Source organism: Hoplias malabaricus, chromosome 1 (assembly GCF_029633855.1).
Source record: "Hoplias malabaricus isolate fHopMal1 chromosome 1, fHopMal1.hap1, whole genome shotgun sequence".
NCBI classification, from domain to species: domain Eukaryota; kingdom Metazoa; phylum Chordata; class Actinopteri; order Characiformes; family Erythrinidae; genus Hoplias; species Hoplias malabaricus.
This window is the reverse complement of record NC_089800.1, coordinates 73880865-73899599: the sequence shown is the minus strand read 5'-3', so window position 1 is coordinate 73899599 and position 18735 is coordinate 73880865. Positions and strand designations below refer to the sequence as shown.

Below are 18735 nucleotides of genomic sequence, written 5' to 3'. Positions count from 1 at the left end.
AACTCACACTGAACAGTGAAACATCTGCACTATGTTCAGTTAAATTTATTAAAGAACAGGATCCCATCCATTTTTAATATCGTCCTGATACTTCGTATTAAACCTGTGTCACTTCTAGTGTCACTGCTTGTCTTGGTTTTTGACCGGCCGCAGTTACTCAAGCATTGGAGGAAAACACTTTGAGACTGAGACAATGCTATACAAGCTTACTTCATAGACAACCCTGACATCTGTTTATCATACTCCTAGTCCCCTCTCTATTATTAATCACCCTTTCATTATCTATTAATGTACAATCTTAAATCACTGATTGCAGGCTATCGTTGGCTGCTACCGGGCATCCGCTTGCTCAAGACATCACAATAGTGAGCAAACAAGCAAAATACCTTATTTTTGTCCATCATTCAAAGTACACTACATGTCCAAAAGCAGATAATCCTTATAATGAGTGAATTAGCTACTGTAAAGTGCACCCATTGTTAACACAGGTGTTGTCTATAGAAAAAACTCAAAAGGATAGTATAAATGCCCCCAGCGTGGGTCTGTGGAGCAAATCACTGGTGCCACAGACCATCATCCAATAACTTTGGGCTGATTTAAAGTGGTGTCTGTATTCCAGATCTAAACATTCAACATCATAAGTGACCTTTTTCCTTCTCCTGTGAAGTTACTGTTTTGGAGATATTTTTTTCTTTAGACAGCAACAATATACTCCTTATTTAATTGAATTTAATCAAAACTATACCATATTCTATTGTATTTATAGATATTTAAGTTGCATTCAATTCACACATCCCTTTTCAACAACTATCATTCTAGAAAATGGTTTAAATGTAAAACATTCAGGGTTCACAGCTGACATTTAAGAAACACAAAGATGGACATCTAAAGCAAATTTTTTTTCCGGACAAGTGAACTTTTTTATGATTGTTTTCTTGAATGTACTGTTCATGGCAGGATCTACAAAAGAGATATTGCATTAATGACAATGGCTGTTGAGAGCACCTTTGGAAATGGAGTCTGGACTGTGGATTATTTACTTTATCATTTATAATTATTTAGTATTTTATTAGTCATATATTCAATAAAATTCTTTAGCATTATTTTTCACAACAAAAAGTCTTCACAAAGCAGCTTTACAGAGATCCGGGTCCAAGCCTCTGATGAGCAAGCCAGGGGCAACAGTGGCAAAGAAAAACTCCCTCAGCACAGGAGGAAGAAACCTAGGAAGGAACCAAGACTCATACGGGGAACCCATCCTCCTCGGGTCGACACCGGAGACACAGCAAAGCATGACACTGTATTCATTTCTACTCCAATGTTGATTGAATTACACAAAATCAGATGCTTGACAAGCAACGTGACAATTAAGATATTAAGATAAGTTATTTGGATGTTTTTTTGTTGTTTATTTACCTGTTTTAGCCGATTATGTCTCTGAGGAACTATGAGCACTGGATTAAGAGGTCTGCCTCAATCAACGATAATTATATATATATATAAGTCAACTCATGATATGGGGTTTTTAGCTGTGTGAACTGTGCTGAACACTGCTGTATGGATTGCGCTCAAAGGCTCTGAGCAGTACAGATAAGTCGTACACTGTTTTCCCAGTATCCCACACCCATTCCCAGGTAGCAGAGCTGGAGGGGCCGCCTCTTGTGACGTCACTAGAGAAATTACCAAGGTTTTCAGGGTCCTTATTTAAAGGTCTTGCACTACCCTCCATTTTCAGACAACCCTGGACTATCACCCACAAAGGAATTACTTATTTCTGACTCCTCGTTAAAACATCTGAACCTAGAAGCCTAAGGAAACATTGGCTCCTATATCTGCTGTGTAAGCTGCCTTTGATTTTAAATGATTATTTGCTTTTTCTGTGATTTTAATATTGAATAATATTTCAAGACCTGTGTCCCTTTCCCTTCTCTCTCTCACTCTCTCTCTCTCTCTCTCTGGAGGATTAACTGAAATATGCACTTCTAAAGGAGCGGCTTGTGATAAATGTGTCTGGGGATTACATTTTTGTTTCCTGTACTATCTAATTTTATTGCTGTCTGAAAAACAAATATTAAAAGCCAATTTAAATCCTCATTTGTGAAGAGAGTTTGCCTTGAAGACCAAAGAAATTGTACCATTAAATAGATTTAATATATACACTGCTGCAAACCTTTTTTTTCTCCTCGGCTGCTTTGGAAGCACTAAGTAGTTTAGCGTGATGAATGTCCTGCTGTGTGTCTCTGCAGAAATCTTCATTAACCATGTCATTGCGGCTTGCAATTCTTCATCTTATAGGTAGGATGGGGTTCATTATTATGACACTGTGCTTTATACATCTTTGTTCCAAAATTATACGCTATTATGTATAATTATAAACTTAATGAAAATGCAGCACTGAGGTGCCATATATTATAGGACCCTAATGTTATGCTTGTGTGCATTTATTAAATTTTGATTTATACACCTATATCTCTTGACACAGGCATTTTGTCTACAACCTACAGCAGTTCTGGATCGGAATTAAGTGGTCTGTCTTTGTTTTTTTTTTAAATTATTATTATTTTAAGTGTAGTGAATTTATTTGTTGAGTTTATATAAATATAAAATGTGCTGTGTGTTCTGTAGAGGGTGTGTACTTATTTTCACTGACAAGATAATGTCTTTCGACCAGTGGTGCTTGAGCGCATATGACTTTAACATATATTATTTAGCATCTCTATATTTTTAAGACATGGATTATAAACAAATTTTTGTGCTTAATTTAATGAAGCTATATTGTAAATATTTTTTCCCCATTCCGTTCATCACCTGCATGTCCTGTGGCTGAACCCCTACGACTCAGTTCCAGTGCCCATCATGTGTGGGACGCGAGCAGTTGATCTGCCGGACTCAGCTCATCTGCTGCTGTGTCCAGCGAACTGCACCTTGTGGAAGCTGTCTGTGTTTGGCTCTGGAGTTTATGCATCCATATCCAGCGTCTGTGGAGCAGCAGTGCACAGGTACAGAACACTGTTAACAAACAACAACAACAAATAGTCCAAAAGCTGACTGCTCTACTGTATTAGCTTGCAATCAGCTATCATTACAGCCAGAAAGGAGCACAAGGACAGAATCCAGGATCGTTGGTAGTGGACAGATAGCACAAGTTTTTGTTCCAGCCATCTCAACACTTTGGGGTGGCTACCCAGACAGGGATTAAGCCTAGACCTGGACTACACAGCATTTTGCAGTGTGATTTTCCATTAAACATGGGACAAAGCTTAATCCATGTCTGGGTAATCACCCCATAGAACAACACTGCCTGGCCAAATAAATAAATAAATTAATAATCTAATATTCTACATTCCTTGTCCGTTTCATCTGCTCGGCTTACCTAAAAGGTGCAATTAGAAGTCCAACAATTACAGACTGTAGTCTATTGCACTGTATATTTTTTATCTTCCTTTCACTCTGTCCTTTAGTTTCCAGGACTGCCACAGGACCAGAGAACAGGTAGGCTATTATTCAGATGGTGGATCATTCTCAGCACTGCAGTGACACTGATATGGTGCTGGCATGTTAATGTGTGTTGTGCTGGAACCAGTGCAGAGCCATTGACACGAATGTGGTGGTGGTGATGGTGTTGTGTTGGTGTTTTTTGCCCTTATAGTAATGGATCGGACACAGCAGTGCTGTTAGAGTTTTTTTTTTTAACACAATGCCCACTCACGTTCCACTATATTAGACACACCTACCTCGTTTGTCATCCTCTAGTCTTTCATTAGTGGACACATTGCTGCACACCGGATTCTGTTGGTTAAATATTTTTGGGTAGAGGGCTATTCTTAGTCCAGCAAAGACACTGAGGTGTTTTAAATCTCAGCAGCACTGCTGTGTCTGATCCACTCCTACCAGTCCCACACGTGTTACTGCAGCACTGAGAATGATCCACCACCCAAGAAATAATAACGTGCTCTGTAGTGGCCCCTGACAGTTCAAGAACAGGGTGAATGTGGGGTAACAAAATGTGACAGATAAACTACCAAGTGCACCCATGTGTTCAATGGAGCTGACAAAACGGAAAGAAATTGTACAGTATTAGCAGAGTTTTATGAATAATTTTATAATATCAACACAAATGGCCTCACATGGAAATTACAAAGAATATCAGTGAGAAGTACTGCTTGAAAGTTTTTGTGAAAAGGAAAGTTAACATTAAATGCAGCAGACTGAGCTGTTTAGTCTGAGGCTCATATAACATGAACTGTTCTGGAAACTAATACTCCAACAGAAGCACACGTCATATTACAATTTTATCCCATTTCTAACAAAGTGTACAAAAGTGAAGTAAGAGTGTTCCTTTATAGCTGTAAATGTATTTAAAAGGAGCACAGGGAGCTCAGGGTAAACTGGAGTAATTTTACCAGATAAATGTGCCTGTTTAAAAAGTGTCTAAATAAATGTTTCTTCATATTTCAGGAAATATTTTAAGACTAATAATGAATTATTTTAATTTCCTCATTTTTTTTATATTCTGTTAAGAACCATACAAACTGGAATTTGTATGAAAAAAAATCATTTCTTAACCTTAGGATAGGCTCACACTTGTGTGACAAGTTTCAAAATAAGCATTTAACTAAAATGTATTAGTGATAGCTTACACTGCTGAAGTAGGCTAAATCCATTAAAATGGAGGTGACAAATAACGTTTATAGTTATATACACACGTTCAGCATGTCGACGTTTGATCAGAATGTATGTGTTTAAGCCCCTGTCAGTGAACAGTTGTCCGTCCCTCTCTCAGGGGGATTATCGGAGTTTCCGGAGGGCCTCTGGAGATCCACAAAATGCCAGGAAGGACCAACTACCTCAGCTCCTACTCTCACGGAGTCCAGTCCCAGTCCATCTCACGCTGGTCTTCCTCCTTCACTGTGGCCAGTAGGTGGCGACGCTCACCCTCTAAAGACTCTACACTGAACAAGCAGGAGATTATATTTCAAACATAAACACCAAACCGTCAAAATCACTGAGAGCCTCTTGGGGCATAATTCAAGCCTGAAATTTACACAGAATATCAAACATATACATACACTTCGTAGAGAAAAATGTTTAATACTTGGCCTAAATATCCTTTACAAATACATATTTATTGCATACACTATGACTTTGTCCGAAATGTCTCCCTATTCATTATTACGTATATTACTAATAGATAAGAGGATCTGAAATCAGGAGGACACCACATCATGTGGGTTTTTACCAAACAACACAGTGTATTATGGGTATTCGACATCCACTAGTATAAATAGGCTGATGACTACTTTTTGCGGTGTGTTGTGGGATTGTTTGAGTACACTGCAAACTATGTTTTCAGATACTAGCTACAAAATGGTGGAACACTATATAGTGAATATATTATATTATTTCTTAATTGTCAGTAAATATATTATTCACTATATAGGGAATAAGGCACAGTTTCACACATGGTTTATATGTCAAACCTTTAAAGTAACACCAGATAACATCGGGTATCTGTGCTCCCTACAGTTGCAAAGAGTATTTCACATTTACAGCAGTGTACTAAAGTCAGTGAAGAAGGGGAAGGTTTCCTACCCACCACTATAAGTTACATAATACAGTTTCTGCGGTGCTGAACCCAGAGTAGAAAAACTGAAGCTCTTTTTCCTCTCTATAACAGCTTCACAATGATTTTGAAGCTGTAATTTTAAAGGGAAACATCCACTCCTTTAATACACTTAATTTTTGAAATCACCATAGAAAAGGTTAAAATGAAAATAGATGCTCTTGAACAACTGCACATGACTTTAATGGCACCATGCTTAAAGTCAGATATGTGAATGGAGTTGGCATTTTTGGGTAGGGCTGGAATGGATTTTGCGATCCAGAACTAACCAGCCAACTTGATTTATTAATGTTCATATCTGAATTCGTCTTCAGAGAAACTGTTACTACAGAAAAGTGTAGCAACTACCTATTTATTAGCCTATAATACCTTTCATTTCAGATCATTATTATTACTAATAGTGTTCTAATTCTGACATAATTATAGCATGGAATTTTGTGGTTGTGTGGTTTTGGATTTTTATGCTGCTCTCTCATTTAATATATCTTTATTATGTCTTGAAAGACTGCACCACTAGGAAAGACATACTTTTTTTTTCCTTTTCTGCTGTAGTTCTCTGCAGAGCTCAGATCATATAAACTTGGGAATTGGGGATATTTGACATAAATTATGTAGAAATTTTGCTTTTAAGTCTAGCATATGTAGCCAGCAAGCATGTGGATTCCTCCTCAGGCAGGTGGATACTTTCAAAGTTATCTGAAAGCATACATATATGGAAATCAAGCTGTATAATCAGCCCACTTTTAATGGTTTAAATGAGCAAACAAATTAATGATTTGGTGATCATGAAAGTCTGTGCATATACATGTATAGTATGTTACTTATACAGCAACCAGCTGTTTTATCAGACCCCTTATTCCTGAATCCTAATCCTAACAGCTGCATCCTGGACTGCTTTTCTAGAAGTTACAATACAAGGGCAGAACATCAAAATAGACCTCTCAAATGGATAAAAGGAGAATGGTTGGGCTACAATAATTTTAGACTTTTTATGGTAAATAAAGAAGAAAATATCATAAGTAAGAAGTAGGCTACAAAAATACAATAAAAAATATGATATTGGCTTTTTATTTGAGCTTGAAAAAGGAATCCTATTCTCTTTCTCAGGAACTATCAGCTCACCCATGGAAGTATCGAGCCAAACAAGCAGCTCTGCCATCCCAGTGCCTGGAACAGGTAACAATACAAGGATAGATTTTAGATAAGAACATTTTCCATACTTACAGCCTAAACTTGATCGATAATTCTTTTTTAAGCCGTGAAGAAGCCTGTAAAGAAGGCACCAAAAAAACCTACAATGCCAGAAAACCGAGGTTTGTCCATTTTGACCGGTAAATTTACACATCAGATTCAAAAGGACTCTTTTTCTGGTCTTTTTTCATTAATATTGTAACTTTAATGTCATTACAGAATGCCAAGTAGATATTGCTGTGCTGCTGGACAGCAGCTACCACATAGGCCAACGGCGCTTCAATCTGCAGAAGAACTTTATTGGTAGATTGGCAGCAATGCTAAAAATCGGACCAGATGGACCACGTGTGGGGGTGGTGCAAACAAGGTGTATAGCAAGTCTTTCTGCTTACTTGATGACCCTCAAACTTTTAATCTGATGACACAAGCTGCAATTTTTGATACAATTTTATATCTATCTTTCCAGTGAGACTCCTCGGATCGAATTTTTCCTAGGCAATTATAGTATGCCTAAAGATGTCATTTTTGCCCTGAAAGAGATTTCTTACATTGGGGGCAACACCAATACAGGTGTGTAATTCTATTTTCAAAACTTCACATTGTAAATTATCATCATTTGCATAAAGAAGCTATTTACAACTTGATAGCAGACCAATTAATATGAAACTACACAAAACTAATCTGTAGTTTTATTCTCTGTACAGGCAAGGCTATATTACACACAGTGAGGAACTTCTTCAATCCTGAGTATGGTGTGCGAAGGGGTCATCCACGGATTATTGTGGCCTTTATTGACGGATGGCCCTCTGACAACCTGGAGGACGCAGCAGTAATGGCCAGAGAATCTGGTATAAATGTGTTTCTGGTGTCTGTGGCCAAACCTATACCTGAGGAGATGGGATTGGTGAGGGATCAGGACTTCATGAGGAAAGTAAGTATCTAAGGAGAGAAGGGATTAAAGGAGCATGAGCATTATGTCTTCCTATTTAAAGAAATAGGAAATAGTCTTTAAAAAAATTATAAGAATCTGTGTCTTGCAGGCTGTCTGCAAAGACAACGGATTCTTCACTATGACCATGCCCAGCTGGTTCAGCACAAACAAGTTTGTAAAGCCACTAGCTCAGAAGCTCTGCTCCATTGACCAACTGCTCTGCAGCAAGACCTGCTATAACTCAGTCAATCTGGGCTTCCTGATCGATGGCTCCAGCAGCGTGGGTGATGCCAACTTCCGACTGGTTCTAAGCCTCCTAAGCTCCATTGCCCGTAACTTTGACATCTCAGACATTGGATCACGCGTTGGGGCCATCCAGTTCACCTATGACCAGAGGTTGGAATTTGGCTTCAATGAGCACACAAGAAAAGATGACGCCTTGAAGGCCATCCAGAACATCCCATATATGAGTGGTGGTACAGCTACTGGAGATGCCATCACCTATGCCGTAGAGAATCTCTTCCAGCCCCGTACCATGGGCTTAGGCAGGAAGTTCCTCATCATCGTAACTGACGGCCAGTCTTATGATGATGTCAGAGGGCCAGCGATTGCTGCTCAAAGAGCGGGTGAGTAATTAGTAGACAGCCAAAAGCAGGTATACACTAGGAACACTAGGCAGTATTTTTACATTAAAATTACAGCTTCAAAATCATCGTGGTGATGCACGGAGCTGTAATAGGGGAGGAGAGCTTTTGTCGTTGCTAATCTGGGCTCAACATGGCAGAAACTACATTATGTAACCTTTCAAGGAGGGTAGGAAACCACCCCACCAACCTCCACCCCCCTGAAATCTGTTATCCACTACAATTTCTGAAATCAACATGAAATATCTTTGTACCAAATATGGACAGCAGTGTCGTTAGCATGGAATGCTAAAGGGCAAACATCCACCCTTTTCTTGTACTAAACTTAAAAGGCTTTCTCAGAAACATTAAACATTAAATGAATAGCTTGTAGGAAACTGTAAGATGTGTTCAGGCTGGAAGTACAACAAAAGGTGGTGGTTTAGCTTAATTTTGTGTAAAAGACAACGCCTTGTATTCTCGTACATCCACATCTGTTTTATGTACCCAGCTGTTGTAAGTAGTGCCATCATGACCTGTCAATGTTTCCTCCTTTACAGGAATTACAGTGTTCTCTGTGGGGGTGGCCTGGGCCCCAATGGAGGACCTGAGGGCCATGGCATCCGAGCCCAAAGACACCCACACCTTTTTTACACGAGAGTTCACCGGCCTGGAGCAGTTTGAGCAGCCAATTGTGCGGGCGATGTGCAGAGACTTCACCGAGGTCAATTAGAAATGTGTCAGGGAAGGCGGGGAAATTTAGAAAGGTTTTTGGCAAGTGGGAGAAAGAAGAAATAAATAATTGCAGTAAAAAAGAAAGAAAAAGAGAGAAAGAAAGAAAAAGAAAGAAACAAAGAAAGACAAAAAAGAAATGGGTCATGTTGTGGTGTGGTCTTGTTTGATGATTTTTATGCATACTAGAATAAAACAGCAGTATTTTGCGTGTTTTTTTTTTTTCTTTTCCTTTTCTTCCAAAACACTTCTCTGTGCAGGGACAGCCCTTGTGTCATTTTGTATGGATGGGAGAAGTGTGCATGATTGTATACTTTAGAGGTGTGCTTGATCCAAACGTAGTCTGTTTAATATGTATCTAAAACCCCATAACCCTCTTTAACAATGTAAAGTTTAATTACTTGACCTTACTTGAGACCTTGTCCTTATGTTTTAGGAAAATATACATCTTATTTTGTTGTTGAAACGGAGCATCTTCAGTATCGATCTAGATGGTGAGAAAAGGGTTTGACTGCACAGGAGAGCTCTGCACTAGTGACCGCTATTGACTAAAGTGAAGCTGAGAAAGCTGACATTAGAGTTCTCTGTGTATGTCACTTGTAGGACAGAAAACCAGAGAGAATACTTTAGAGCTCAGATGTCTTGGTTATATCAAGTACTGCTCTCTGTGCTAGATAAACATACACAAGCACTGTAGTATGTGCACACAGCTGTTTTGTTTCTGGGTCACATGATTTCGTAATATCTATTTCACGTATTGTATGGGAGTGCTTCGGTCACAGTACATGTATCTGGATTTGTGATGTTGAGAATGACTATTTGCAGTAAATGTTTTTTCCCCATCACGTATTTTTTGGCTTGAATTATGCTTTCATGTATTATTAAGTGTTTGTTTTTATACTCATCTATATGCATGCTTTGCAAAGGGAGAAGGGTGGGATGGGGGCTTTAGAGTGATTGTACATTTCTATTTAATTTATTACTTCAACTCACAATAAAGGACAAGGTATTTTTACAAGACGACCAGTTGTTGCTCATTAAACTGTGGCTGCATTTGAAAATTTGAGGCAAGCAGATTCAATACATTTTTTGTCCCAGATATAATCTATTTTTGTGGAACACTGACCATATGTACAAAGTATTCACAACATCAGACCCTTTCACTTCTGCACATTTTATGCTGCGGCTTTGTGCTAAAAATAATTCTGCACTCAATACGCCACAATTAAAGTGAAAACAGAACTAATGTTTTTTTTGATAATGTACTGAAAACGCAATACTGAAATATTGCTTTGACATAAGTAGTCAGACCCTTTACTCAGTATTTACTTGAAGCACCTTTGGCAGCAATGACAGCCTCCAGTCCTCTTGAGCATGAGGCCCCAGTGAATACACCCCTGGATTTGGGGATTTTTCTGCCATTCTTCTTTGCAGATCCTCTCAAGCTCTGTCAGGTTGAATGGGAACAGTCGGTGGACAGCCCTTTTCAAGTCTCTCCAGAGAGGTTTGACTGGGTTCAAGTCAGGACTCTGGCTGGCCACTGAAAGACATTCACAGACTTGTTCCTGGCTACTCTTGTGTTGTCTTGGGTGCGCATTTAGGGTCATAGTATTGTTGGAAGATGACTTTCTGTCTTTCAGTCTGAGGTCCTGAACGCTGTGGATCAGGAGCTGGATTCACAAAAGTGTCTTAAGAAAGAAATTGTTCTTAATTTTTATTTTCTTAATTCCATGCTTAAGAAAAAAGTTAAGATTAGTTATTCTTGAAAAATCTTAAGAATTGTTTTTTTTTTTGCTTAATCTTCTCTTAAATATTTTAAGAAAAGTTGATACTCTTAAATAGGCATGTGCTTAACTATTTTCTTAACCTTATGAAAGCCCCACACTTCGAGTCTTCTAGCTAATTTAATGAGATTAAAATGGCTAATTGTTTTTAAAGCACTGTTCAAGCCAAATAATGGCTAACTCGAATCTGTTTTTCCCCCCTCCACTTCCTCTTCCAGCTCTTGTTTACTTACATTTTTGAATGCTTGGCTTGATTCTTCTTTTTGCCAAGTTTGCTATCAACTGCTATTAACTGTAAAATACAGGATGAAAATTCTTCATTATAAATTGCCTACAGAAGAAAATAAAAAGAGTAGTTTTTTGGAGAACTGCATTTAAGGACTTTCTCATAAATCTCTTTTCTTAGCATTTATCTTCAAGATCAAGAAACATCAATGCAGAAAAAAACGTGCACACTAAAACTCCTAAACGCGTTTAATATCCGTTTCTTTTTTTTTTTTACTTTCCTTGACTGGTAGCTAATCACTAAACACGTGTATATATATATATTGCCGATTATCAAAGCATGGAACAGGTTTGCATATACAGGTACACCATTTAATATTTATTATAGACATTTTATATACATTACTTTTCAACAGTTGTATTTTGCTATGTGGTACAATCATTAAAATCTGCTAATCCGTAGTTTGTAAATCAAAAAAACTTACAAAACTCATCAAAACATCTTCAAACTTATCGGGTTTTTTTTTCCTTTTTTTGGGAAGACTAGAAAATATACTTTATGTATTAATCATGCATTACACAAACAGAAAGGTCTTCAGTTACACCATAAATTGTATGTTTGAAAATAAAACAGGATAAAATGTAGGGACAGAATAACAACTTAGAATTGTGATTCAAACTAGCTATCCAGATCCCTTAACTTATAAAAATGGAATACAGGAAAAAAAAATTAAAATAATCTCCCCATGCTTCAAAGCACTATTCTGCTAGAATATGAAGTCAATTTCAACCTCATTTTCAGCCAAAATTACATCTTAAAAAGAGAAAAACCTAACTTTTTGAATTCCATTTTTTAAGAGCCCAAACTATCAATCATCCTTGGGCTGCACACGTTTTACAAAAGAGGCTAAGACTACCTCAAAACAGTGAAATAAATAATAGGCCAATAGCGTTCAGTTGCTTAACCTGTGATAAATAAACTCAGTTACAGTAAGATGTACAAAAACATCACATAGTGATAGGATGCTGTAAGTTTATTTGTCGGTAACCTAAGGAGCTTTCAAGGCAAAACGGACTGTGCTTCTACTATCATTTAGTATTTCCATAATGTGATAAAACAATATTACAGCGACATCAGACAGTAGCATTCATAATGGCGGGACTCATCAGGGGCTGACAGTGATGCAGGGTCTGTTTTGAAGGGTTAGAGAGGGTCAAAATGAAGGGCTCCCTTTTCTTCCTTTTAAAAATGTCTTCAGCACTGTTGACAGTCTTCATTTATATAAAAAGGATTATAAAAACTATACTTTTTTTTTTCTTTTTTACACAAAATGTCATGAAGCTAATGCTAAGGTATGAAGTTGATTGAGCTGAATTGTTCTTTCTGAAGGTCTTTTCTATTTATTTATTCATTTTTGTTTAATGTAACGCTACATGAACGTCAAGAGGGCAACACGTGAGGCCAGATATCTGCTTGTGGCTCCGTGCAACGGGAGGTTTTAGATCCTCTGGTGCAGCTTGCCCACATCGCAGTTACTGATGACCTTCTGACGAGCACAATAACGGTTATTGAAACATACCTACAGTACACGTTCTCAGCTCATTTCAAACCCAGTCAAAAGAAGACAAACACTGGTATAACTCCAGCTCCGACTTACAGGAAAGTACAGTTAAATGCTTTTTTTTTTTTGTTGTGTTTTTAATTTTGAAGAAAAACAAAAGATTAAAACTAAGTGGGCACCCCAAGCAGGCCTCGTTAAACCAACAGTCCACTACATGGCACCTGAAGACGTCGCGCGTGCCTTCGGTGGCGAGGATGCATGGCGGAGGCCGCTTCACTGTAGTGTAAGAAATGCTACTCCTGTTAAGCAAGGCAGTGAATCAGTTGAATCTTTCTCTTAAAGTCTGATTGTGAGGGTGAGTTTGCTTAAGCTTTCTTGAGGACTGTTCTATACAAACACTTTGGCCAGGGCATCAGCACCCGCACTCCCTATATATGCCTTAGATGGGTGGAAGGCAACATCGTATATGGACTCGTCTGACTTCTTCCTGTGAGCAGTGACTTCCTGTACACACGTTTTACTGTCCAGGTTCCACAGCCGAATGGAACAGTCATGACCTGTGAAAGAGAGTCAAAAGAATGAAACCTTCCTTTACTCTCTACTCTGCGCTTTAAGACCACTCTGTTTTCATACCAGCACCATCCGAGCTTCTTATTTTAGTGCATATGCAGAGTATTGTACACATATAAAGCACTTTACAAAAGCCAGAGAGCACACAGGATTTTACTTTCCTATCAAAACATTAAAAATATTTGACAGAAACCATACAGAGGCCCCATCAAATTAATTACAAGCTTTTTGAAAAATAAAGTGTATTTTTGACTGTAAAAATATTCAGATCAAAGCAAAAACCCACTCAGATCTGTCCATCTCCCTCGTTTCTACGCCACCCCTGATCATCCAAAAGTGCAGTGGATGGAAACCACCTTAAACCACCACTGCTAGTTCAACCCACTAGCTACATCTCCCTCTTGGAGGACAAAGGCTAACACATGGTTCCTCCAAGACAAGTAAAGCCAGTAATGACTCCTTTTTAACAGCACAACAACTTAGGACAACTCAATAAGCTTGGAGAAGAATACTCAGTTCAAAGCTGATCGCTTAAAAATGTTTGGCAAGTGAGCATGGTAAACAGCAGCATGGGCACTTACTTCCAGACATAAGGTAGATGCCATTAGGATCCACTGCAAGACTGGTGACGGCATCCAAGTGAGCCACCATAGTATGGATAATTTTACCTGAATGGAACAATAAGGGCAAGTTTACAAAAAATGCTTTTTAATTAAATGGCAAAAAAAATCCAAACACTTGATGTATTTATCATTGTGATCAAAACTGCATTTCTGATTATCCCTAAAAACAATAATGTCCGAAAAGTCAAACAGAACATTTTGAACCCTGGTGACAGGAAGCGAAACACATTCTATAAAATACACTAATCTTTTATAAGATTAAAAAGCTCAAAATAGACCAACCTGATTTATTGTCAAAGAATTTGATGTGTCTGTCCTCATGCGCTGTGATTGTGACTGGCAGAGTGGGATGACTAACAACTTTATTAATGTGACTCCCAAATGGAACAGCTGCAAGAAAGGAGAATACATCAAGCTCCATTCCCAGATATTTGTGAAAATTTGGCAGCAAATCCCTCTAGTTCTCCCATTTTAAATAAATGCTATTACTCTGTTTTCAGAACTTAGAGCTTGCTTCTAATGTACAACTACTATAGTGCAGGGGTGGCCAATCCGTGGACATTTTTTCATTTTGAAATGGGACAATGGAAAAAGAGAAACACCCTGTTTCTGATTTGTAAAGAGAATAAAAACATGAAACGACGGTCCTCAGCTGGATAGATCTAGAACCACACTCTGAAATAATTTTACACATGGCAAACAGAAGCCTCCACAGTGTCCGAGGCTGTGTTGCAGGACTTCCTGGGGTGGAATAAGGGTTTTCCTTTAGTGTGTGTGCAGATTGTTGAATAAAAACACATTAAAACACACACTTTCGTCCTCACACCTGGGGCAGATACTGCTCTGAAATATCCAGTTATTTTCAGAGTCTGGTTCCAAAGCTGTTCTGCTGAGCAGTGTCTTTGATTACTTGGACTTTATTTAACTGCCGTTGCTGTGAATAAAGATAGTAAAGAGTTGACTCCCAAAATTGAAACTCGTGTGAGTAGACTTTTTTTGCGACTCAGTTTGTGATTGTCATGAGATATTGCGATTGCTGTAGTATGGCAGTAGTAATCAGTTTTTTTTTCAGGTTCTTATTGTCTGATAGGTTGACCAACCCTGCTTTAGAAACAGGTCATAAGACAGCACTGCAATTTTAAAGATTTTGTGGCTGGACATGTAGTTCTTACTATTCTCTTTCTGTGCCGAAAAGTCCACAACAGATTGAGAGGTTTCCAGATCGTAGATGACAGCCGTGCCGGTGTTATAAGAGGCCACCATGTACGCTGGATCACAACCGTTAAAATCTACTGATGTGGGAATACCATGTTCTGCAAAACAGATAAAACCACAAATGTAAACAACACAACATATCAAATTTTGCCGTCACAATGTTGCATCTATCATTTCAATATTCTTATTATGAATGTTTCATATCCAGCTGACAAAGTTTTGCATTTGCATCCCCTGTTTGACAGCTTAAATAAAGAATGGAGCTTCAAGCACAACATCAGTAAACTTAGTCACAGCTGTCATCACAGAAATATCTAAGACTAGTCTTATGATCAGAATAGCCTAATCTCCATGCATCCGTTTCAGGGCTATGTGAAAGCTTTAAGAAATGTTTAAAGGAATACTGACATCAATAAGTTGATTAAAATAAATAAAAAAAAAAAATAATAATAATAAAAAAAACCTGAGCAAGACTTTTTTACCTCTCTCTGAATTAAATGTACAGATGCATGGCGATTTCTCCTGAGGGTTCCACAACTTGACAGTTCCATCAGCAGAACAGGACAAAAGTCGGTTTTTGATTCCGCTGTAGGCCAGTCCCCAAACAGCATCAGTGTGTCCAAGTAACGTGCCAGCCAAAACACTGGGATCTACACACAAAAAGACATATTCAAGTAAAACATTGCCAAAAAGTTTCAATTCCAGCCATTTTGAATACTAAGAAATGATGTTACTGCTGCACTCTATTTTTTAAATTACCTTTCAAATAAGCAAGATATTTAAACCATATTAAACCAACAAAGAGACACAGACTCTTAAGAATAGACATAAGAGCTAACAGCACCCACTTGTGGACAATCTTTATCCCACTAAAGACAACCTGCAGTTTCTATGAGGAGATTATGACAAACTGCAAAGAAAGCATTACCCATGAATTTCCTTACCGTATGTGTCATAAGGGTCTACGTTAGAGCTGGGGACGTTCCACCACTGAATTGTTGAGTCAATACCACCGCTAAAGCACTGCTCTCCACTTGCTGTAATAGCCAGTGAAAGCACTGGTCCACTATGGAATAAAACATAAAACTAATTTTCACAAAACCTAACCTGAGCTGAGGATGAAAACATCAGGTTGCACTTTTCTTATTAGGCCATTAAACAAAGCAAATCATAGATTTAGTGACATGAAGATTGAGGAATACAGCACTTACACATGTGCTCTGAATGTGTATATGGGCTCCACATCAAACGAGGCACTTCTAGAAGTCAATACATAAAAAAAGAAATATATATCATACAAACATTATATATATATGAAGCCAAATCTTTCATACAGCTCCATCAAACCCACCCCACTCAGCATTACTGAATTTACTAAAGACCACTTGCTTTTTGGCTGGAACTGTCTTCTGCAGGTTCCACAACTTTAGTGTGTGGTCTTCTGAGACTGTGACCAGCACTGGTTCAACAGGATGGAAGGCCAAGGCACGCACTCCATCAAAGTGGCTGCGCAGGGTATACTTCGCATTCCATGTCTTCCTGAACGCGTCCTTATTGGCTGGCAGCTAAAAATAGAAGATAGGGTGGAGGGGGAAGCGCATTTTAACAACTGTGAAATGAAACCTGGAAATGGCAAGTCCTGTGACCATGGGTCAATAGTGTGCCTCAAGAGCAGTAGACTTAGAAAACTGACGAAGTGAAATAGAATGCGACATTTGAGGGAAAGTCATTTCTAGGTCAGTTGATACTGACTGTCCCAGAATTAGTCAGAGGAACTGAGCCAAGAATGCTCTCGTGCGTCCCTAAATATGCTCCTTTATTAGTTTCCTACTTTTTGTGCAATATCTAGTGAAGCACTCCAAATAATAAATGAAACAAAAATGTGCATCTAAAAAATGTTACTGAACTTGGGAGGACTTCACAAGCCACAAAGGGAATCTATAGGGTACTGACATGATGAAAGTGAGAAACACCTGACCCAGCAATACAAATGTTCCAGAGGCCACCATTAAAGCAACCTGAGGTTCAGTAACATCTCAGCAGTGCCATAAGATGATTGCCTCCGTGCCATGCTGCACTGACACAGTAATACATAGCAATTGAGCCCTAATCAAGTAGTGAGTGTATAAATGAAGAAGAGAAACCTTTATTAATCCCCTTAGGGAAATTCCTCTCAGCATTTAAGCAATCCATGGCAGTGAACAAACAAACAGATGCTAATGAGCAATTCTTCACAACCTAGGAGCAATGAACTCATACACAACTGGATCAGTGGGCTGCCAACCACCTCTGCACTCAGGGAGCAGTTTGGTGGTTAGGTGTCTTACTCAAGGGCACTACAGCTGTGGATTAATGTTTTCCTGCCGGTCCTGGGAATTGAACAAGGCATCTCTCCGGCCTCAAGCTCACTTCCCTATCCAAAAGCCATGGCTGCTCCCAATGACCCAGATGACTATTAACCCAAATAACCAAAGTTATTCTGACAAAAAAAGACAAAAGAATTAGCCTTGAAAAAAGCTTTGAGATGGGAAAAATAACCTGAAAAAATATGTCACTTTGCGTGAATGAATACAAAATGAGTTTATTTTTAAATAAATTATAAACAAATAAAAATGTATTCACAATATTCTAATATTTTCACACACGCCACAAAATTACTGACAGTTGAAGTTGGTAACCCTCATCTATTTCATAACAATGGCACCTGTAAAGGAGTGGCATGTATATTAGGTAGAACAGTCAGTTCTTGAATTTGAGTGTGATGAAAGCCTGAAAAATGGACAGAGGGTTTTTGACAAGGGAGAACCGTTGTGGTCAGAGTATCTCCAGAGCAACAGGTCAAAGAAGGACAACCAGTGAACCAGTGAAAGCTTGTCTGGTCTGACATGTGTGCCCCTATAAATTTAAAGAAACTTACAAGCATTAAAGATAAATAATAAATAAATAACCATTATATATTACTTTAGAATTATGAAAGTATAAGCTTGACAACAACTGACAAGTGTTCATTAGCATAAAATACATTAACTAAGGGGTGAATGCAACAGCTATGTAATGTACTGGGGCAAGCAACTTATCTAGTGTTTCTATTAGTAAAGGAGATTTAGGCTGGGATTAAAGTAAAGTATACCATACTGGAGAACTTCTGTTCTCACACCAAATCATACTCACCCCTACCGTTTGTGCTCATTCAGAACATGGAGCGTTGCTAGGTTCGAGTTTGCATTTTTTATCATCATTATTATTATTATTATTTTCATAAAAGGTGGACCTGTATGTTTTAATTAGAATCTGACTGTAACAGTTTTTCATGGTTCAATTTGAACTAGCCCATGAGCATTTATTCACTGTTTAACTTACCACCAAAGCACATTTGTAACTTGTGCTGTTTAGTTTGGTACCACACTCTGTAGGTGCCGGCTTTTATGCAAATGTAACTACAATCTCTGTAATTTGGGAGTCCATTTCACCTTAAATTATTGAATAGCTGCATCTGTGAAACAGCAAACATAAGTCTATTTTACCAATATATCGAACAGGAAAAGAACTACAGCTTCATCCCTTTTTGAGCCTTTCAACATTCCAGATACATTTTTTGGCCATGTCTGAGGGGGCAATGGAAGGGCGAGCGTGCTGGAGCAAGCAACTGAGAGATG

At 38.3% G+C, this 18735-nt stretch overlaps 2 protein-coding genes across 2 annotated transcripts in view; one reads left to right on the top strand and one right to left on the bottom strand.

The window, feature by feature from the left end:
• Positions 1-2796: 2796 nt before the first annotated feature.
• On the top strand, positions 2797-9981 carry coch (coagulation factor C homolog, cochlin (Limulus polyphemus)). Its single transcript, XM_066673413.1, has 9 exons — positions 2797-2999; positions 4784-4917; positions 6731-6799; positions 6880-6936; positions 7034-7181; positions 7281-7384; positions 7519-7745; positions 7855-8371; positions 8929-9981. The coding sequence occupies exons 1-9, from the start codon at positions 2857-2859 to the stop codon at positions 9099-9101; spliced, it is 1572 nt and encodes a 523-aa protein (XP_066529510.1). The 5' UTR covers positions 2797-2856; the 3' UTR covers positions 9102-9981.
• A 1493-nt stretch (positions 9982-11474) lies between these two features.
• Positions 11475-18735, bottom strand: part of strn3 (striatin, calmodulin binding protein 3) — a 24999-nt gene continuing 17738 nt past the window's right edge. The window contains exons 9-16 of the mRNA XM_066673409.1: positions 16469-16644; positions 16291-16338; positions 16024-16145; positions 15562-15729; positions 15037-15177; positions 14147-14254; positions 13823-13909; positions 11475-13228 (exon numbers count right to left, since the gene is read on the bottom strand). Of these exons, the coding sequence (XP_066529506.1) occupies positions 13059-13228; positions 13823-13909; positions 14147-14254; positions 15037-15177; positions 15562-15729; positions 16024-16145; positions 16291-16338; positions 16469-16644 (1020 nt within the window). The 3' untranslated portion in view covers positions 11475-13058. The remainder of the gene's footprint in view (positions 13229-13822; positions 13910-14146; positions 14255-15036; positions 15178-15561; positions 15730-16023; positions 16146-16290; positions 16339-16468; positions 16645-18735) is intronic.